The 21,024-nt window shown below is 50.5% G+C and overlaps 1 protein-coding gene and 1 long non-coding RNA gene across 4 annotated transcripts; one reads left to right on the plus strand and one right to left on the minus strand.

The window, feature by feature from the left end:
- Positions 1-695: 695 nt before the first annotated feature.
- IRF2BP2 (interferon regulatory factor 2 binding protein 2) lies at positions 696-5,345 on the minus strand. Of its 2 annotated transcripts, XR_001875250.1 has the most exons (3): positions 4,301-5,345; positions 3,139-4,049; positions 696-1,020 (listed from the first exon to the last, which is right to left on the minus strand). XR_001875250.1 is itself a non-coding variant. In XM_017817575.1 (2 exons), the coding sequence occupies exons 1-2, from the start codon at positions 5,322-5,324 to the stop codon at positions 3,328-3,330; spliced, it is 1,746 nt and encodes a 581-aa protein (XP_017673064.1). In that variant the 5' UTR covers positions 5,325-5,345; the 3' UTR covers positions 1,176-3,327. The 2 variants fall into 2 exon arrangements, 1 of the variants encoding a protein (XP_017673064.1); XM_017817575.1 differs by lacking the exon at positions 696-1,020 and having other exon boundaries at positions 1,176-4,049.
- Positions 5,346-6,580: 1,235 nt separating this feature from the next.
- On the plus strand, positions 6,581-12,130 carry LOC108498577. 2 transcript variants are annotated; one of them, XR_001875221.1, is made up of 4 exons: positions 6,581-6,732; positions 9,889-10,006; positions 11,651-11,773; positions 11,986-12,130. It is a non-coding gene; the product is annotated as an uncharacterized LOC108498577 (long non-coding RNA). The 2 variants fall into 2 exon arrangements; XR_001875220.1 differs by lacking the exon at positions 6,581-6,732 and adding an exon at positions 9,381-9,659.
- The last annotated feature ends 8,894 nt before the right edge of the window (positions 12,131-21,024 follow it).

Below are 21,024 nucleotides of genomic sequence, written 5' to 3' on the forward strand. Positions count from 1 at the left end.
AGTCAAAGCCTCCCCTGTGTGGCACCTTTCCCACCCCTGGGACCCAGGCACACAGCAGTACCCACCAGCTCCACACATACTGTCTTGCCCCACGCTGCTGCCTGTTTACAAGTAAGTGTCAGGACAGTATTAAAAAAAAAAAAAAAGAAAAAGAAAAAATAATACTGTACTTGGGCAACTATAGCTTTTTCAATTTTTTTTTTATATACAAGGAAATGCAGGAAGTGTTTAAAGCTCCTAGTTTCCTTATACTTAGTGCCAGAAGTAAAAAGAAACCATAAATGTAAAAATGGCAGCAGGTTAGTTCAGCAGCTATCAACAAAAACACTGTGCACTTGAACTGCCAGGAAAAAAATATCTTGGAAAAAAAAAGTAATGGAAGTGAGTTTAAAAAAAAAAAAAATCACACATTCTTCATTAAAACACTTTTAATGCTACACAAATTACAGTATCACCTTTTAAAAAGTTTAAAAAGGAATATTAACAGTAGCACTGTTGCAGCTAAAGCACTTAAAAATTATAGGAAAAAAAGAAAAAAGCTTGTAGCCCAGGAAGTAGTAATAAAGGGAGAATCCACTGGAGCGTTATTGTAATTCAGCAAAGCAACCAAAAGAAAAAAGCAACATTCAATGTGAAAAAAATGAGCTATGTATGAACACCCTCAAATTTTAGGTTTGTTTTTTTTTTTTGTTTTTTTTTATTTTGCAGTTCTGAAGTTTTATGGTGCAGATTAGACTTGTCTAGGGGCTGAAAGTCAGCTGTGTGAGCACAGCCACCATGTGCCATTTCTTCTCCATCAGTGTTGTTTCTGGGCCACTGCCTGGCATCACCAGCTGGGGAGTTTCCATCCTCTCCAGGAGTCCCAGAGCTGCAGGAGTGGAGCAGCTGGCAGGAAGAGGAGGAAGGCGTGCTTCCTTACAGGCCTCTCCACCGAGTCCCATCAATGTCCCTTGGCCCCAAAACAAGGGTACACTTTGTCAGGAGCAGGTCTCTCCCTCAGCACGCTCAGAGCTGGGCCACCTGATAACACAAAAGGGTTTTTTTTTTTAGGGAGTCTTTGGAATTTCAGTTTTGCTTCTCTTTAAAGCGTAGGGATACCACCTTAATCAAAAACATGAACTTCATCCCATGTGAGGTATTAGGCCAAGCAACTTTGAAGAACTTGTTACCATCTATCAGCTCAAATTCCATTTTTTTAATAAAGTGCCTAAATACACATTTACACAGATCATAGTGGTTCCAAAGAATCCTTTACAGTTGGCATTTTTTTATATATAGATATATATATATAGGTATATATATATAATGTGCGTCTTCTTCAAATTGGCTAAGTGTGTTTACATAAGACACCAATCTTGACTATAAGTTTTAAAGCGTAATATTGACTTCACTGAATTTGTTTATCATGCAAGTCTTATCTAATATTACATTGACCTGTAATATGGAACACAATGTAGTGGGTGTGCTCATTAAACACTTCATAAAAAATTACTGTGCATGTGCAGTTCTGATCTTCAAATACTAATAATGATCATTTCTTTTTTTTTTTTAAATGTAGTCTTCCAAAAAGATCTACTCTGCATTAAATTGCAGTTTGAACATTATCACAATAAGAACAGTTGACTAAAAAGCACCCAAAATTTTTCAAATTTATAGTTGGCTGAACAGATTTTTCCTCCTCCTCCTCTTTGATAACGAAAGTGTTTATTAGCTGGTCCCTGGGAAGGGACGACCTCACCACCCTTTTGCTCAGAAACAACGACATATAACTAAGTTATAAACACCTCAACAGAAGGGCTCGTACAGCTGCAGCGTTGCCAACAAACCATAAACAGCACAAAAACATCACTATAAGACTTGAACTATTTCTAGTAACCAATGATTTATTGATTTTAGAAGTCTGCTTGGTGATGCAGAAGCGTAATCAAAAGAAGTGGCTTTACAAAAGAGTTCTCCAAAGTAGCTTAAAAGGCAGGGCCAGGGCCATTATGTACAGCCCTAATTGCTTTCATTTCAACCAGTTTATATTTTCATTTTCAAAGAATAGCAGTAGGTTTGTTTCAAGCATACGTAATAAGGAAATTACAGGTTTCCTCCACCCACATTTGGGCTGTCACTGATATGCCCGTGGGCAATTTGGCAGAGCCTCAGTCACTGCTGTCACTGTACCACACCGTACCTGCCACTACTTGGAAATACCGGGTCAGTGATAGTAACAACAGCAACAGCACTAGAGGCGACTGATAAGCAAATTCAAAGTCCATCTGCACTATCTGGAAATTTAAGTAAAATTAAAAACAAAAAAAAAAGTTTCTTCCCCACCTCCCCAGCTTTGTCCAAAGACACGAAAGCCCCGGAAGTGACACTGAAGGCCTTCAGAAATGGCAGTGCTACATTGGCGCCTTCGCCAATCAGGTAATTAAGTTCATTATCAAAATTCCACGTTATGGTATGCAATCGGTGAATAAATGCAGTTTTGTAATCTTACAACTGATCACGTGAACTGCGGTCAACTTTGCCTTAAAAAAAAAAAAAACAAAACACCAAACCAAAAACAAACAAACCCAGAAATCCCTAACTCAACAGCGCCTCTTGGACACTTCTCCACATCCTACTCTGGAGGCAACTTCCCTTGAGAAAGAGTGAGCAATTTGGGACTGGATCTGGAGGATCTTCCATTGCAACACGAGCTATGCATTTCTGGGAGAAAGCCTTCATGCTCCCTAAGCTTGCCTGGCCAAGTGGGATGGCAAAGGGCATCCCTGTCTTGGCTAGCCACTCTTGTTCCCAACCACCTCAGACCAAGCCTGCATGCGACCAGCTCTACAGGACAGGGGCCAGGAATAAGGAATCACAGACAATAAGGCAATCTTTACAATGTCAGAAAGTGTATTTGGCATTTAAAAAAAAAAAGAAAAGAAAAGAAAAAAAGAAGAAACAAGTGCATACAAATACAGCTAGAAGCATTTCTGGTTTGCCAAGTGCTCTCTAAAAAAAGCAGCGCAAGTCACAGCCTACATTGAACAGTAACTGTCACCAGGGAAGCACAACAAATAGTTGCTATAACAAAAAGGGAAAGAAAAAAAGGCAAAAAAAAAGAGAAGAATTAGAAGAAATGCCTTTATAATAAGTACATACCTCTTGTCTTCAAAAAATATAGAAACACAATGTATTCAAAAAAAATCAAAATTATACAGCCATGTTTATGAAGTCTACATTTCCCTTGTCTTGGAGATATATATATATTTATATATATATATTTATAGATATATACATAATTCGAGCAGTTCGAGTTCAAGGTGATGTTGGGCGGTGAGCGCAGGCGAGTCACGAGTCCCTCTCCTTTTTCACTTTCACATCTCCGGCCAGGATGGTGGCAATCTCCCCTTGCATGAAGGCCCAGGGCACGTTGGAGCCAACCAGGGGACACTTCTCCCCGCTGGGGCAATACACCTCCCCGCTGGCTCCCTGCTGCTTGATGCTCTGCCGGGAGCAGGGGAAGCAGAACTTGTGGGAGGGGACGGAGGGGCACTGCACGAAGTGGGTGTCTTCCAGGCGCTCGTGGCAGAGTGTACAACACAACGGAACGCTGGCGGCGAGGGACGAGTCCGGCAGGCTGGCGGGGTGGACGGGCTCCAGTCCGCCCGCTGCCGCCGCGTTGGCCCCCTGGCCCGGCACCTCCCTGCCTGGGCCCAGCCTTCTTTGGTTCATGGCGGAGGGCGAAGGGGGGCTGCTGCTGTTCCTCCGCGTGGTGGAGTGGACCTGGTTGGCGTCTTTGGAGGCGTGGTTGCCCCCGGCATTGTCCGCCACCAGAATGAGGGCGGCCATGGGGGACTGGCCGTTCTGGGCCGCCTCGGGCGGCGTGGTCCGGTTGGAGTGGGGCGAGGCGGTGGGCGGCGGGGGCGACATGAACGGGGTGGCCGTCAGCGGCAGCTTCATCCCTTCCGACGAGGGGGGCAGCCAGGGCTGCACCTCCCCGTTGATCTTCGGGGGTCCCGCTTCGCCCTCCGGCTCGGGGGAAGGCTTCCTCTTCCGGGCGGCCCGGGCCCCTGCAGAGGCAGAGGTGGGGAGGAGTGGGGGGAGGAGGAGGGTGAGAAGAAGGCAGCGCAATCACAATGCATCGCCGAGCAACCGCGGAAACGAGTGGCCGCGGCCACCTCCCGGCCACCCAAGTAGCCGGGCCGCCGCCCCACACGCCCAAAGCCGCCCGGCATCGCCCGCCCTGCTTTCCGGGAGAGGCCCTCATGCTGTCGTCCCCTCCACTACCCTGCCCGCCGCCTCCCGGTCCCCGGCGCCTCACCTGGCTTGGCCACGGAGCCGTTGGTCTCGTAGCCCAGCAGTCTGCCGCCCGCCATGCCCGGCTCCTTCTTGAACTTGCTGTCGAAGGGGGGCACGGCGTGGCCTCCGTGCTGGTGCAGGGCCAGCAGCGTGTCCCGCACTGTCTTGGGCTTGGCCAGCCACTCCTGCTCGCCGCCTGGCCGGCCCTTGCCCTCGGCGGCCAGCTCTGCCGCCGCCGCCGCCGGCAGGCTCTCGGCAGAGCCCCGCTTCTCCTTGGCGCCGCCGTCGTGCTCCCCCGCCGCGCCGCCGCCGCCACCCGAGGACGAGGAGGAGACGGAACCGGGGCGCTTGTGCCCCAGCTCGCCGGGCTGCCCCGCCGCCTGCCCCGCTGCCTGCGCCGCCGCCGCCGGCTGCTGGGGCACGGGCACGGCCATCGGGGCGGGCGCGGCGGAAATGGCGGCCAGCGAGGCGGCGGCGGCGGCGCGGCTGCCCAGGCCGCCGATGGCGGCGGGGAGCCCGGCGCCGTTCACCAGCGGCACCAGGGTGGGCGGCACGGCGTGCGTCCGCCGCGGGTTCGGGCTCTGCCGGTTCAGCTCGGGCGGCTCCTCGGGCTTGGGGAAGCCATTGGGCACCAGGATCCCGTTGACCTGTCGGCCACCGCCGTACTCTGCGCCCAGCCGGGGCGGCGGCCTCTCGGCCGCCAGCGAGTAGCGCTCCAGGGGCTGCGGCGGGGGCCGCGCCGCCGCCTCCGCCGCCGCGGGGTGGCCGAGCTGCTGCTGCTGCGCCAGGAGCTCCTTGGCGGAGAGCGGAGGCTGCTTGGCGTGGGGCGGTGGCGGGGCCCGGCCCTCGGGGAAGCAGCCGTGCGCCCGCTTCAGCTGCCGCGCCGTGTCGATGACGAACTCCACGCGGTCGGCGCCCTCGTAGTTGACACAGCCCCGGCAGACGGGCTCGGTGAAGTCCCAAATCATGGCCCAAGGCATGCGGGGCAGATCGCACAGGTAGCACGACTGCCTGCGGGAAGCAGCCGCCACCGCCGCCGACGACATGTCCCGGCCCCGGGGCAGCGGCGAGCGCCCCCCGCTCCGGCTCCTGCCGCCGCTGCCGCCTCCTCCGCCCCTCGTCACCGGAGTCCCGACGGGCAGGCTCGGGTGCCGCGGCCGCAGCGGGACCGTCCGCCGGGCCCCCTCCCCCTCGCCTTCCTCTTCCGTGCGCTGGAGCGGGGCGCGGCGGGCGCCCCAGCAGGCACAGCCGCTGCAGGGAACGCCGCTCCCCTCGCCGTCTCCGCCGGCGGCGCTCACAGGGCGGCGGGGACGCGCATCTCCGCCGCGCGCCTGGCGCAGGGCTGCGGCCGCTACCGCCCGCACGGCTCCCCCGCTCTCTGGCTACTACGAGGCGGCGCGGGGCGGCGGGGGCCGGCGCGGCGCGGCGGGGCGGACGGGGCGGGGACTGCCACGGGGGCCGGGGCCGGGGCTGGCGGCGGCGCCGTGCCGTGCCGGGCTCCAGCCGCCACCGCCGCCTCTGCGCGCCGCCGCCTCAATTCTTCGACAGTGCCGGCCGCGCCTGCGCGATGGGCGCCCCCGCCCCGCCGCCGCCGCGATCCCAGCGCCGGCCCCTGCCCGCGCCCCCGCCACCGGCACCGCCACCGGCACCGGGGGTTCCTCCTGCCGCCGGAGGGCCACTGCGCCCCCGCCTCGTCTCGCCCCCGGGGAGGGCTGTGGGAGCGGAGAGGGACAATGCGAGGGGCGGGGGTGCGCTGCAGCTCCCTCCTTCTCTGATTTTATTTTTGTTATTGTTGGGTTCATTACTATTTCCTGCGCCGCCGAGGGGCTTTGCCGAAACCTCCCACCCGTGGGCGTAGTGACGGGCTCCCCCCTTCTGCCTCCCGCCTCGCTCGCCCTGTGACCTTGGGCACGGCGCGGTGCCCGGGCTATCTCCCGCCGGGTCGGTCATCGTCACCGCCGGGCACGGGTCGGCTTTGTTCTCCCCGCCGGCCCACGAGGCACCATTAGAAATAAATACAACGATTACCCAGCTTTTTTTTTTTCTTAACTGTTGTCATTGTGCACAGGAAATAGGACGCTCTAGATTTCCTGTCATTTTCAACCACAAACCAGCGGTTCTCTAATGCAGATTAGCGAAATTCACACAGACTAAGCAAACGCCGTCTCCTTCCCCCCAAAAACAAAAACCTGCAGACATGTTTCCCTGTGCCCCATACACGCTGCGAATTGCTCATCCGCTGCCTGCATCCACACCGAAACACAGGGCGGGGGCAAGGGAGGGAGGAAAAGAGAGTGTTCGCTCTTCCCGTTTGCCGTGGAAGGTGAAGGAACCCCTCATCGGGCGCATCCCGGCACGTACGGCCGGCTGCACGCGTCTGCCCGCGCAGGGTAAACACGGCGAAGGCTGCTCCCTCCGACAGCCGTGCTCGGGCCGCCCTTCCCACGGCGTTATGTAGGTTACGGGGGAGGAAGGGAGGGAAGGAAGGCGGGAGGCGGGGGCCGGCCGGGGCCGGGGAAGCTCTGACGTCCGCTGCCGCCGCCGAGAGGTGGCTCCCCGCGGCTGGGAGACGCCCGACGGCGCAGACGGGGCGTTGTGGGGCCGGCCCCGGCAAGAGCGCAGCCTGTCAGCTGCCCTTCCTCGGCCAGGCGCGGGGGTCGGGCGGGCAGTGGGGGCAGCAGTCGCCCCCCACTCGCCCGGGACCGGGGGCTGGGTATGTCGCGGCCTCCTGTGCGCCCTGGGGCGGCCGCGGTGGGACCTTGATTCACCCTGCCCCGGCCTCCTCGTCGTCCTGGCGCTGGCTCCAGCGCTGGCCTCCCTGCCAGGTTGGGTGACTTAGCAACTGCACGCCCGGCTGAGCGTCCTGGCGGCGCCGGGCTGTACACAAACGAAATCAAAATCCGCCCCGGCCCCCGAACCAGCCCCGCACGCCGGCGGCGGCCAGGGCTGCTGCCCCACGGGCTGCCCCCGGAGCCTTCACAGCTCGTACCCGCTCTGAGGCGGCCAGCCGAGGCCGGGGGGCAGGAGCAAGGAGAAGGGGACAATCCCGCCGGGGCACCGACGTGCTCCCGGAGAGCCAAGGGTTAACATCGGCTCGCTTTTACCGAGCAGCCCCCTCCTTTCGCATTGCATCGAAGTCCTTTAAAGCTGTTTCTCTTCCCTCCTCCTCTCCCCGGCTGGAAAGACGATTTATCCATGCATGCTAAGTAAACAGAGCTTTGTTTTCGTCTTCCACCCACTGCCCTCTTTCTCCAGCTTGAAGCTGGAGCCTCGCCAAGCCGGCTGCAGCGATCGCTGCCTCCACACACACACACACATACGGGGGGAAGAAGCCGGGTTTCTCGGATGAGGCAACGAGCCTGCAATTGGCAGGGACAAGGCAGGAATTGTAATTGCACTTCATCATGTGATGGCTTATGAAAGAGGAAGTTTGGATGTTTTAGTCACGTACTCCTTTGCCCTCTTGCTTTAGCCTCCAGGTTCTCCGAAGGAAAAAATTACATATATTTATATATACTGGTGGAAAGCCAAGAAACAGTGTGTTTGCACATTTGAGATCATGAGCAGAGCTGGAGTGCTAGCTGAGCGAAGCTGCAGGGGAAGAAGAAAGCAAGGCTTTCAGCTGTGGCAGGCTTTTAACTGCAGGACAGAAAATGTGATCTGTATTCATTTTCCTTTATTTCTAATCAAAACTAGCTGCATGGAAAAGTCAAGACGAGCAGTATTCTGGTTCTGCCACATTTACTGCCTTTGAATTCATTCTTGTGGAAAAGGCAAAAAAAAGCCAAACAAAAACCCATGTTACTGAGCTCAATGTCAAAAAGCTGATAAAAAATAGTGGCAGCGCTACCTAGGAAATGCGGTTTATGTATCAAATCACAAAAAAAAATACCTCAAAGCTGCTGACTGCTACAGTGGTAACTGCACAGGAATCAAACAAATAATGTGTTTGTTTCTTGTTCCCTTTTTTTCCTCATTTTTGAAACAGAAACCATCCTTTTGTGCCTGATCTCTGCAAAACGCCGCTTGCTATGACACACCAAGACTATAGATAGGAGCAGTGAGTGCTGGAGGATGTCTGATGGGATGTGGGGCTGTGCAGGTCTGGGGCAGTGCCTGGCCAAGGAGCACCATGGTAGCATGGATGGGGGTCTAGCACGGTGTGGAAAGCCTTTGTCTTGTTCTGGTGTGCCCAATATCATGGGTTAGGGAAAGAAGGGAGAGGAGAGGTTGAAGAGGGCAGCTCTTTGAGATGGACTGTGTCTGCCACCCCTACATCGCCACGGCAAGCCCCTTTTCACCGTGTGTTTTTTGGCTTTTTTCAGTGATCCACACTGAGATTTTACTGTGTTTGTCTTTCTCCCTGCAGGATCCTATTTACTTTACCACCTGTCTTCTGTGCTAGTGGAAGTGATTGCATGCAGATCCTTGTCCCAGAACTGTGCCCCCAGCCTGCACTTTACCTACATATTCATCCCCCATGGGGCCTGCCCTTCCTTCTGTGCCTGAACCAGTGCTCTTCACCTGCTCTCCTGTGCCCTTGGCATTCCTCTTTCCCTCCCCATCGAGAGGATATACACTGCTTCCTCCAAAGCTCTTATTGGCATCCTTCTGTTGCAGCAGAAGTCCTGCAGGGTAGTATCAAAATGGCCAGAGCCAAGATGGAAAAGTGATTGTGTTGGAGAGTGCTACCACCTCTCCTTCATTGATCCATAATGAATTATGGAGCTTGTTCTCCCAGAACTGAGAGAAGAGAGGCTGGGAATAGTCCTTGAGGTTTTGGATTTGGTCAGATGCAGGTGATTCTGGGCCAACAATGTTAGTGCCATAGGGAAAAAAAAAAAGATACCGATGCAAATGAGAGTGTAATCAGGCACAGCTTGTTGACATAAATAGGCTTTGGACAGGCTCATGGTAAGCCACCGATCCTGCAGATGTTTACAACCACTTATAACTTTATTCACGGGAGCATCACTATGAATGTAAAGCCATGTGCACTTACGTGCTCACCGGGTAAGAGCACGCTTGCCTGAGAGCCGCTTGTCAGTGGTGTGCTGACGGCTGCCCTGCAGCCTGGAGCTGACTGTTGATGGCAGGAGCTGACAGAGGCACTGGCACAGAAATACTCTACTGAGGCTGGAGAGAGGTCACTGCACTAGCTCCCTGCAAGGCAGGACATGCCAGAGGATTGAGAGGGACTCGAGCAGCTACTCAGTGTCTGCCCTTTTCCATACATGGTGCCTTTTATTAACTCCTTGAAAACAGCTGCATTGAACGCTGCTGTTTTGTGTTAACTTCTGAAGAGCTGTGAGGCTCCTAAGCAGAGCCTGCCTAGAAAAGGAAACAGCAGAAAGAGACTGGTGTACCATCTCCTGAAATATGTATGTATGCTGATATTCTGCTCCAGTGTTTTGCTTTAGATAGTTTGGGCAGGACTAGTTACAAGGGACTCACACTGCAAACAAGAGCCTGGGTGCTACAGCTTCTGCTCCATTGGTGGGCTCTACCCTAGACAGTTTGGAGCAAAAATTGTATGCTTTCTTTAAAAAAGCAAACAATTCTGTTTTTAACTGTGCAGTGCAGTTGACTTTATGCCTTCTTTTCAAGCAGGAGTAGAAAAAAAGCATCAAGGAAAAGATCATGGAAGTACTTAAGAATTTCAGAAGTTACTACCCTTGGAAGAGAAAGAAAAACTTCAGAGACACACTTCCAGATACCAGAAGAAAGGGTAATTGATGTGGAAAAGCTTCCGTCCCTTATCCCCAGGCTGGGTAAATAGGCATATCGGGTTATCCCCTTTACACCCCGCCTTGGTGCTCTGCATTTTGAGCCACAGTCAGCAATTGTCTGCATCCATGGGCGATGGGGGCAGGAATGTGGTGGCGGGGGCTTCCCGAGGTGCAGGCAGAGCGGCCGGCTGGCCGGGTGACCCCTTCCCAAAATAAACAGGAAGCCCAGGAAGCCGTGACCCCTCCATGACACCGTGCTGGCTCTGATCCCTGCCTTCTGTGCGGGAGTGGACAGGCTTCCAAGTACCCTTCGAAAATTGGACAGGGGCGTGGACTCCACAGGAAACGTTACAAAATAAGAACAGAAACAGATCATCTGTTGAAAAAATTACAGAGGGCTTTAAAACTCCTTCTTTTTAAGCTCGTAGATAGTTGTATGCCTTGTCTGTGCTTCATTCCCCTGAGCCCATGATGATGCAGCATGCAGAGCCCTGAGTAGCTGCAGAGGGGCAGAGCTTCTCTTTCTGTGTGTGTGGAAGGTTTGCTTTGCCTGAGCAAAGCACAAAGAGAAGCCCCAGGGAGGCTGAGCCAAGGGCTTTCTCAGATGGGCTGAGGAGTTCAGGCTGGGAAATGCTTTTTTCCTGTTTGTGGGAGTTGGCAGTGGGGTCCTCACACAAAATAAAAGTCAGAAATGAGGCCCAGACCTTCTTGAAGCATGGGCCAGGGCTGTTAATGTTGTTTCCAACATGGGAGTTCCTGCATTACCCAAACATCCCACTGAAGCAGCAAACTGGCGCTTGCTGACAGCTCCAGCTGGCAAGTTACCTCCTGGGCCTGCCAGAAGAACTCGCAGTCCCCAAAGGCCTCCCTGCCTCGACTGCTGATGGCCATGGCCCCACAGTTTGGGGCAGGACAGGACCACCATCGGTGGGGCAGGCAGCCCAGCTGAAGGTACTCTGTGCTGCTGCTGACCTCCAGGCTTCCTGGCAGCACCAGCCATTTTGCAATCCCATTTTTCTACTCACCCAGCGGTTGCCTTGTCCTCCCTGCAGGGCACAGGCACCTGGAAGGGCACTCTGGGGGGAAGGTGGTGATGGATTTGGCCTCCTCACAAATCAGCTAGTTCAAAGAGACTTGAAGAGAGAGAAGAGAGGAGAAGTGGATTCCTTCTCTGATTCCCCAGCAATTGCTAGGATTTTATAGCTACCAAACACCGGGTAGCTAACCTGACATGCTCACCTAGCTGGGTAGCAAGATGAACTGTGCTGGTGCCCTTCCCTGCCCATGCTTCCCTGTCCCCCTGCCCTGTGAAACACTCTAACACAGGGAGCAATGTGCAGCTGCTAAAGGAGAGTCCCTTGAACAGGCCAGTCTTCCTTCCACAGGAATTTTGGCCATCAGCATGCAAAGGCTGCAAAGTGATGCATTAGGCTGCAGCCTTGGTTTGTTCCAGGCACATTGAGATATGGTTGAGGTGCCCATGTTTCTGCTAATCATTGCAGCTATACTATTTCAATTTTGCAATGTAAAGAGCCAACAGAAATGTGCCCAAATCTGAGAAAACATGAAATAGAACCAAAATTTGTTTTTGGCATCCTGGCACTTCGTCTGATTCTCACCCTTTCTCTCCTCCTGATGCCCAGGCAGTACCCCTCCTTTGCAGGGAGCCCCTCAGGGAGCATTCTGCGCAGTCAGAGGAGGGAAGAAATGCTCTTCTCTGTGCTTCAGCCCATAGCCTTATCTTTTTGATGACTGCAGTGTAATATGTAAGTAAAAACAAGTAAAAAAGAGTATTTTTGTCTTCTTGTACATTCTGTCATATGAGTAGTATAATACTGTGTAGCAATGCTGAGGAGCAATACTTACGAGTTTAGGCATTAATGATGCGTTCGTAAACTTAAAGCAGATCTGTATTGCATCACCTCATCCTGTCCATGTGTAGTTTCAGGCAAAAAAATCATGCACATCTGTTTTCCAGGAACATACATCCCTCCTGCTCAAGCTGAGCTCCAAAGAGAGGTGCCTGCTAGGAAGTACAGTTGAGTTCATATTTGATTAAAAGAACACTAGCAACATTAATAACTGGTACACCTGTGCTGGAATTGGCAATTAAACTCAGTCTCCTCCTGCGAATTTTAGTCATTAAAGGAACTTGCCGAAGGCTGGGACTTGGGTATCACTTAGTCTCCCAAATAGGACTGTATGATGGACCAGTCATCTTCATAATGGGTCCTGCCAAGAACCTTGCATCATGCTTGAGGAATGGGCATGTCAGTGAGCTCGCTGGGGTGGCTGCAGAGGCTGCTCGCACAGCCACCACTCTCTGCTGATTCAGGGGTCTTGCATGTGTTCCTGGAAGGTGCCAGACAGGCATCCCTCAACAACCTGCCCCCTAACACGTCTCATCACAGTCTCAGCACACAGTTCATCATGATCAGGAGCACTAAGCAGCTGCCTCTTTGCTCCATGGTATGCTTCCACTTCCCATACGCCTTGTGCAGCCTCAGAGGTTAATGACTTTTGAATATTGCAGATCTGGGATGGATTTCAATGGCTGATCCAGAGGCAAGAGGGTGATCATCTTGATCATCCATTTTCCCTCTGCCAGTTACTATTATTGCTAACTGCTGTTCCACACACATTGTAATTAAGTGGAAAAAATACAGACCAAATGAAAAAGGGTACAAGCCTCTCAAAAACATCTCTGCTTTAGCTGCAGCCTGACTCAGCCTTCAATTAACATTCTTACTTAAAATAGTTTTGTTATACAGCTTTTGTTAAATCTTACATAATAGCAGACCAAATCACCACCCCAGAGCACCATGAGCTTGGCCCTGGTTTCCAGAGCACCATCTCATCCTGTCTTTGATCCAAATAGTCTTGGATATGGGTGAGCTACCGGAGGAGAGCATGCAGCACACTTGCAGCTTTGCCTTGGTGGGCACAATGAGCTGGTGCTGCCGCTGCCGCTAGAAGAAGTGGTCCCACTCTCCCCCACTCTGGCTGCTTGGTTCTGCCTAACGCTGCCCTTGGCATCTTACCTGCATTGCTGCTGGAGCAAATCCGACAGCACCAACAGGTGCAGAGCAGCTAAACCTGCCCAGGTGCCCCCATCCTGCTGTGCTGGTCTTCCTGGGGCAAAAGGGAGCAGGCCGGGATGGGAGGCTGGGAAGGGACCTCAGCAGTGGGATCACTTTGGAGCTGTAGCAGAAGCCTCTCATGCTGCACCTGTACCCATCCTGTTACTCACCAGTGGCTGTGCCCCACCTCATCAGGCTGCTGGAGTGCACACTGGGGAAGAGGGAGGGACACATGGACCAGCTGGGCTTCCAAGGGTCACTGGACCACTCTGGATATAGGTCTACCATTTCCTACCAGGGCCTGAGGAGCTTGAGAAGTGGGATCCATCTCTTGCAGAGCACTATAGCATCCCTGCCTCCATCACCAACATTGATAATGTGGGGAAATCCCTGCGCTGCAGAGGAGCGTCCTTATGGCTCAGTAGAGCTACAAAAACATTTAAGTACCAGCATGATTTTTTTGATGTTGTTCTTATCGGGCCTGGTGTCTAACTGGTACAAAACTGGAATAAAATGTGTACGTGTGTGTGTGTATATTCATTTATGTGCGTGCCCACAAAATATAAAAGGGGACTTTGTATTAAAATCTGGAAAATTGGCACATGGGATGCAGGTATGAAGGGAGGAAGATACTCCCTTGTCTACTTCAGTTTGGGAGACTACTTTCCATTTGAAGCCATAGATGTCAAGTTTATGGCTCCACAAGTGTTCTCTGGGATTGTGAGAACCTTAGCCTGAGATTGCGTGATGCTCCTGGACTGGGATGGTGTTTCAAATGGAGAGACAGCTGGCAAAAGAAAGAGCCAGGCACATCTAAACCTAGTATCGCTCACCACCCCTGACCTCAGGAAACCAGTGATCACAGTGGGAACATAGTTCCTGCCGGAGGCAGCTCAGCTAAGTCACTGAATTTTCACTAGAGTGGCATTTGGCCTGAGGTGATAATGCACAGCACCGGTTAACGTGAGGTCAAGCGGTCGTGCAGCTGACAGCTCACTCCTGCCTTGTCCAGAGAACCGTAGCATCTGCTTGGCTCAGCTCAGGGTCCCAGCCTGACTCATCACCAGTGCTGAGGGGGGTTGCTCCTGCTAGTGCTCCCCTCTGCCAAGGAGCTGGGAAAACTCCTAGGACTGACAGAAAAGTCACGTCATAGGCTCAACTCCCCTTCCTCTAGGAGATCTGCAGTGGCATGCAACCTGGAAAGAAGTAGGTTAATGCAAGAGAGGCCCTTTCTTGTGAATTTTGTTTTATACTGAGAGCTACGTGTTTTGGCAGACTTTTTGATGAATAGGTCAGCAGGGTGTGGAAACATATTCTAAAGCTTTCTGCATCCTTGCACATGCTTCTGGTTGCCGGGGGTTTTGCCTACTGCTTCACTTGGAAAGGTTTAAAAGAAAATGCAAATCATAGGCAAAAGGTAGAGATAGATTTTTGTACGTCAGTTTGGTGCAGATTTTAGCCATTCCCTTATCATTTGTGAAACAATAGAAAGAACCCCAACTCAGCTCTATACAATATGAAAATACCAGTTTCTCTGTTTACAAATGGTTGAAAAAAACCCATCCCAACCTGCTATATGCAGCTCCAGGTAGCCTACATAAATTTCCTTAGAACTTACTTTGCCTCAGAATGGGTATAGGGCACATATGGGAAGAACCTGGACTTTTTCACACCTTCTTCCAAAACTAGCATTGGTAATAAAAAGATATTATTTCATGTATTTCAAAAACAGGTGACTATTTCTGCATGCTAGGCTTTCAGAATCAAACTTCTACACTTGAAATATGAGAAAAATCAGATGAGCAAAAGACTAAGAAACTCTTCAGATGTAATCAGATACACTGTCTGACAGACTGGAATACTTAAAATCCTCTTCAACCAATGGCATGTCAAGACATGCCTGCTTTGGACACTGTAAAGACATCCAGCCCCCATATTTTACATGCCCTCCTAATTACATTCATATGTTCAGTTTCATATTTGACCTCTCTTGCAACAGAGTGCCGAGTAAAGTACTCCTCCTCCTAGGTCTTATATAGGAATTAAACTGGAGAGTGTGGAGAATTCTTGATTGTTGTATTCCTCATACACACACTGGAGTGACATAAGGAGTAAGCAAAATAAAAACATTTTAAAAACCACACCGTAAATGTGCACTTTTTAATTTAAAGTATGGTCTGGGCTCTTTCTCTTGGCCTTGTTTTTTGGAGCATTTTGGTGTTCACACCTCTAATGCTTCCTCCATCTGGCAGCTCACCAGCTACCGGGTTTCAGCTTCTCTTTATTCAGAGGAAAAGACTATTTGCACAAAAATTGCAACATTCCAGAGTGAGAAACTGAAGAATCTCAGTCGTTAAGACTTTTGTCACTGAATCCAGTAGGCTCAGGTTCCCAGCACACTGGGAATGGCTTTACACGAAGCCCCATGGAAGTACTGACCAGAAGACAACAGCTGCACAGAGAAATCCACTGTTTTCTTCCCTCTCCTAAATTCTCTGAGAAGCCCAGGCCAAAAATCACATCACTCTCAGCAAGAACAGAATTGACCCTTTATAGTTATAGATATAGACACAGATTATTTGGCACTTAATGCACATGCTTTAAAAGCATGTTATTGAGGAGAAAAAGATCTGAAGGCACAGTGATTACTAAATGGTGACCTTTGGACCCTTGCTGTTGATTTGGGGAAGGAAACAGCAACGGTGACAGAAAGAGCAAAGCAACTGGCAGCCTGCACCACAGTGGAATTCACTCCCAGCTCGTTATCAGGCAAGACACAGGAGTTTTTCCCAAGTGCAGTCCACAAAGTTGGATCACAGCCCCTCAGCCTTCAGCACATCATGATTTCCAGATTCAAGACAATGATCTGGGATTTTTGGGGTGAGCTGCACCACCTGTATATTTTACTTGGACAGCTGAGTTGAAATACCATGCTGCTCCGCTCTTCTTTAGCACTGTTATTACAACCTTTTTTGTGAAGCAAGAAGACTAATCCTCATGTAAAAATAATAGTATTGCAGACCTAGACAGCAGATGGTTTTATTAAATACCTGGGCAAAGTCTAAGGTCATCATGCTCTAACAACTAACAAGATATATTGTCTATCACTTAATAGGTAACCTCCTAGTGTGGGATGTTTGCAAGGCTGAGCAGAGTGGCAAGTGGTATCTTGTCCAAGCCCAGATAACTCTTCCAGTTAAACAAATATTTGACAACCATTTTCTGGCCTAAATTTGTTGCTACCAAGACGTCAGACAGAAATAATATGATTCCATTTAATCTCCTAAACGATCTCTTCTTTAACCAGCTACATTAGGTTTTAACTAGACAGTAGCAATTTGAGTGCTTATTGATAGTTGCCTGGCATATAGGTTAATTTATAAGAGCACAGAGAGACAAATTCTTAGGGCATGTAAATAATTGTGAGTCTGCTGCAAAGTGTGTCTCTGACCAGCTTCCCAGGGCACCATGCCTGTGAGGTGTGCTCGCCAGCCAGTTTTTGTTGTCCACAGAGGACTTCAGCCATGGTGTGTGTTTCTTATTACTCACGTGACTGCTCTCCTAAGGATTCACACATTTATCTGCATTGATAGTTGAAATTGAACCTTGGTAATATGTGTCAAGGCTGTTCTCATTGTGTGATCTAATAAAATTTTCAGGTAGAGCTCCCTCTAAGGATTAATTTCATGTTGTAACAACTGCATTTTATCATTGTTTTCTTTGATATTTGCCTAGCCTTCCTTGAACTTTACCTCTCAGCTGATGGGTGACAATTTCACTTCTTCAATGGCACTCCCAAGTGTGAGAGCAACTTTGTATATCCACTTATTTACTACTTTTTCCTCAGATGTTTCTTCCCTGCCAGTATACCTCTTAGAAAGTTTGCCCAGGCCAGTTGCCCAGACCACCCTGTTAAACAGCCACATATTTTTGCCTGAGTAGGGCAGCTAGCTCCTGTGAGCATGCCTGGTGCTCAGAAAGGCTGCTCCCCTGAAGTGCAGCCTTCTCTTCTGACATTGCCTTCTTTTAGAAGCATAGGTGAGCATGTCTGCACACTTTCAGGGCCTTCAAGGAAACCATGGAAGTTAAGCATCACTCTTTGGGGCAGATCTTGGCTTTCATTTAATTACTGTATAGTGGCAAGATGGGGACTTAAAGAAGAGTCCTGTCGCTGCCAATAGTTTCACACAGTACTTTTCCTCTACAGCAATTGCTCTCCTGCTTGTATCCATGAACTTGAGAACAAAGTACATTTTATTATTTACAAGGGTTAGATGACAAATACAAACAGATGGTGCGAAGATGACTCCTAATGCATAGTGATCAAGTAATTTAATATTCATGGGTGAAGGCCTGGAAGATTAAGTAAACAGATTCAAATGTTCAGGGGAAAGTATCTCCTAACAATGCATAAAGTCAGCATGGCCCTTTGTGCCCTGTTACCACTTGGGTCAGGGCAATTTACATAAAGGAAAAGACTGACCAAATTTTCCAGTCTTCTTCAAGCGCTCAACTTGAGCAGCATCTTTGTAAAGGAACCCTCAGCAGGAGTTTTTACAAGACCAAGAAAAACCCTTCTATTTTGCAGTTAAAGAAGGCTGCAAAGCCTGAGTGTGCTCCAGTTTGCTGCAGCTGCCCTTATGTAAAGCAGTCTTACCTGAATGACAGTGCTGTTTTAGCTGGGACTGGTTGGATGACTTATGATTACTCACCCGAGCAAGTGTTGTGGCACTGGAGTCTCACCACACCACTGTGCCGCTAATGATACTTCTCATGGCAGAAGCTAGGATTTCACTGGTGCTGTTTTCACATGTAATCATCTTGCAGAGGCAGTTTCAACACTGATGAATATTGCGAGTCAGGTCCTCAGTATGAATCATCTTGTCCTTCCAGATGACTTTTTCTTTCTGTTGTTTACATCAGAAGCAGGGAATTTTGATGCTTTTCTGTGCCTGTGACTAAAGGAGTGTTTCATATGGGAAGCGATTTCCAAACTGACTTAAGCCATCCCTCTATATATTTCCCTTTGTGGTTGTTGCTGTTCTCCTTTTGAGTGTGGGTAGCTAGCAAGATGTTTCTAAGGCACTACTGACTGAGCGCTGAACGCATGACAAGAAATTAAAAACAGGGGGGAAGAGTTTATTGATGCATGTTGCTGGATTGTACGCAGAAGTTTGATTTCCCTTGTCCAAACTGGGTTGTTGAACAAACAGATTATCTGGGGTTTGGTTATCCCGTCAGCTTATAGGATCACTCAGCCCTGGGAAGGTGTGCTCATAGAGTCAGGAGCAGGACAGCAGCTCTGAAGTATCTGCCTCCCTGCCTTCCCTTGAAAAAAGCCCTTGCCAGTGCAATAGAGGATCAGGATGCCACAGCCTGCAGAAAAATGGGAGAAGCTAAGAGATGGGGTAGGGCTGGAGAATGGTTGAGCTCCAAGGTGCAGCATGCAAAGGGTGGTGGAAAGCTGACCATGAATGTGGAGGTGAACTCTGCCCCAGGAACTCCACCACTCTGGCTGCAGGAGGAAAAATGATACCCCAAACTCAAAAAAAGGAACTGCTGGTTTGTCTGCTCTATTTTCATCTTCTTTCAGTAGCTGTAGCCACCACAGCTATTCTTGTGGCAGGCTATCAAATTTCTGAAGACATTGGGCACCTCTTTCTTAGGATCTTGCTGCTCTGCCACAGCAGAGCAGGTGTGCTTTCTGCACAGCACCTGGCAGCACCCTGGAAGTGGTATCCGGCACCTGAATCCTTTTAATGGATGCCATGTGAGGAAAGGCATGTTTATTACTGTGACTCCAAGGCTCAGATTTCTAGGGGGGCCACAGTGCTGCACAAGTAAGTCATGCTACCCACAGCAGCAGAGGAAGAGCATCTCTGCATCTGGTATCATCTCAGAAATTTGTCTGTCTCTGTGGATGCATTTGGTTGATATGGCTATGCAAGCTGGGATGTGGCCCAAGATATGCAGCAGAGAAACCTGCCCTGTGAATAAGAGCCTTTGTTAAGATGGATCCCATCTGTACATGATTTCATCAGCTCCATGAAATGTACAGGACATTCATATGGTGAAATAGGCAGACTCCCTGTTCCAAGCGAGAAAAATCCTTCTGTCTGCTTTTCCACAGGTGACTGTTGCCATACGAGGAGGTGAAACCTTCTGTGATGCTGTTGCTGCTCTTAAATGCAGGATGGGACAAGTGCTGTGACCGTGCTAACATGCCAAATAATGTGCATAGAGAGACATCAAAAGCACACCCAAAAATTGGCATTACCCTCTCCTTTGCCTTCTCTTCCTTAAATATGGGGCTGCTTAAAGCAGCATAAATACAATTCAGTCCAGCTAACGAGCAGTCCACAGTGCTGAAACACTCCTGCCATCCAAGCCAGCTCCCTGCCAGTGATTTCATTTACCATATGTTTGGTGTGGTTTTTGGCAGAGTCAGCCTGAGCATTTTTTTGGGCAGGCTTGCAAACCAGTTTTTCCCTGCCTCCACTCAAACGTGAGCAGCTCCTGTCTGCCACCGTCACACTGCTGCACAGGGTCAGCCTGGCTGCTTTGGACAAAATTAGTCAGAGTGGCCTCTGGAAAAAAGCCCAAAGAGGGCTGATTCATTTTCCGTAAGACTATTTGTATTAAGGACACGGTAGGAAGATGACTTCTTCAGCATCACGCCCAGCCACTATTGTAGCTGTTTTTCCCATCATGCAATAATGTCCCCAGTGATCACCACACTGATCACCGTGTGCTTTCTTGCTGGAGAGGCAGCCTGAGGAGGCTGCAAACAGCAGCAAAGGTAGATCCCAACAGGAACAGGGAGCCCCAGCACAGCCAGCAGCAGCAGTCCACCAACTATACATTCCTGCAGCCGCCTCATTTTTCTGGTTTGGTTTCTGTTTCTTTGCTGTGAGCGTCTGTTGGGTTTGCAGAGGTGTGAACCAGGGCAGTCCCCGGTGCTGGCCTGTCTCTGCAGCCTGAAAGCCTGGGTCATGGCAGTGGTGGCTGTGCCAGTCTCCCCATGGAGAGCTCAGCTGCCCAGTGACAATGCTGTCAGGTAAGAGGGCTGACGGCTTTCCCAGGGAAGGAAAAGAGAAGGTCAGGTACACACCGGGAAGGATTAGCTCAGTGGATGCCAGTAAGGAGCAAACTTGGCAGAATTAGGGTGCTTTTCTCCAGGCGTTGGATCCAGTGTCATGAACAGCTTGCTGTGGCCTGTCTGCACGTCACGCTCTGCTGCCTGCTGCAGGGCTGCCCAGCTTGGGCAAAACCAAAGCAAACTGTGGAATGGGGCAGGCTGCTCTGGAAAGCCAGCACTGGTGCTAATGCACCTTAATGTATCAGCTGCAGCAGTGCAGTAGGTGGGATGGAGGTGCTGGGCCATGCTGGAGGACCACACTGGGAGTGTCACTTATGCCAGGATGCGCTACCCAGACATACACTCTGGCTAATGCCATGCAGCTAGGGCCCAGAACAAGTCTAGCTGACCCAGGGAAAAAAACCACACTTCCCTGCCCTTTATTAAGCAGATGCCAGAAGATGAGAAGGTCTGGCTGCCTCTTACTTTCCTGCCCCGTGGTCAAAGCACATATTCCCAGGGTAATAGCAGTATTTTACAGAGACAAGTCATGTTCTCCCGGCAGAGGAGCTTAGCAAAAGACTCACAAGTTCTCTGTTCACCAAAAACTGTTCTTTAACTTACTGACCTCAGGAAACAGCTTTGCCAGGTAAGACCTCTAAGCAAAGATGAAAAAAAAACCCAGTAGACTGCAGGGCTGTGATTCCTCCCTCCCTTTCTGCTGAATTAATTGCTAGAAAGGCAGCACATCTGCAGTGGCCAGGCACTCTGTCCCCTCTGGAGGAAGGCACTGGCGTTTGGCCTTACCCTTACATTTCTCTTCTTTGAAGCAGTGTGTCTGATTGACCCTGGAACTGAG

This window comes from Lepidothrix coronata, unplaced genomic scaffold (assembly GCF_001604755.1).
Source record: "Lepidothrix coronata isolate B3197 unplaced genomic scaffold, Lepidothrix_coronata-1.0 Scaffold61, whole genome shotgun sequence".
In the NCBI taxonomy this organism is placed as follows: domain Eukaryota; kingdom Metazoa; phylum Chordata; class Aves; order Passeriformes; family Pipridae; genus Lepidothrix; species Lepidothrix coronata.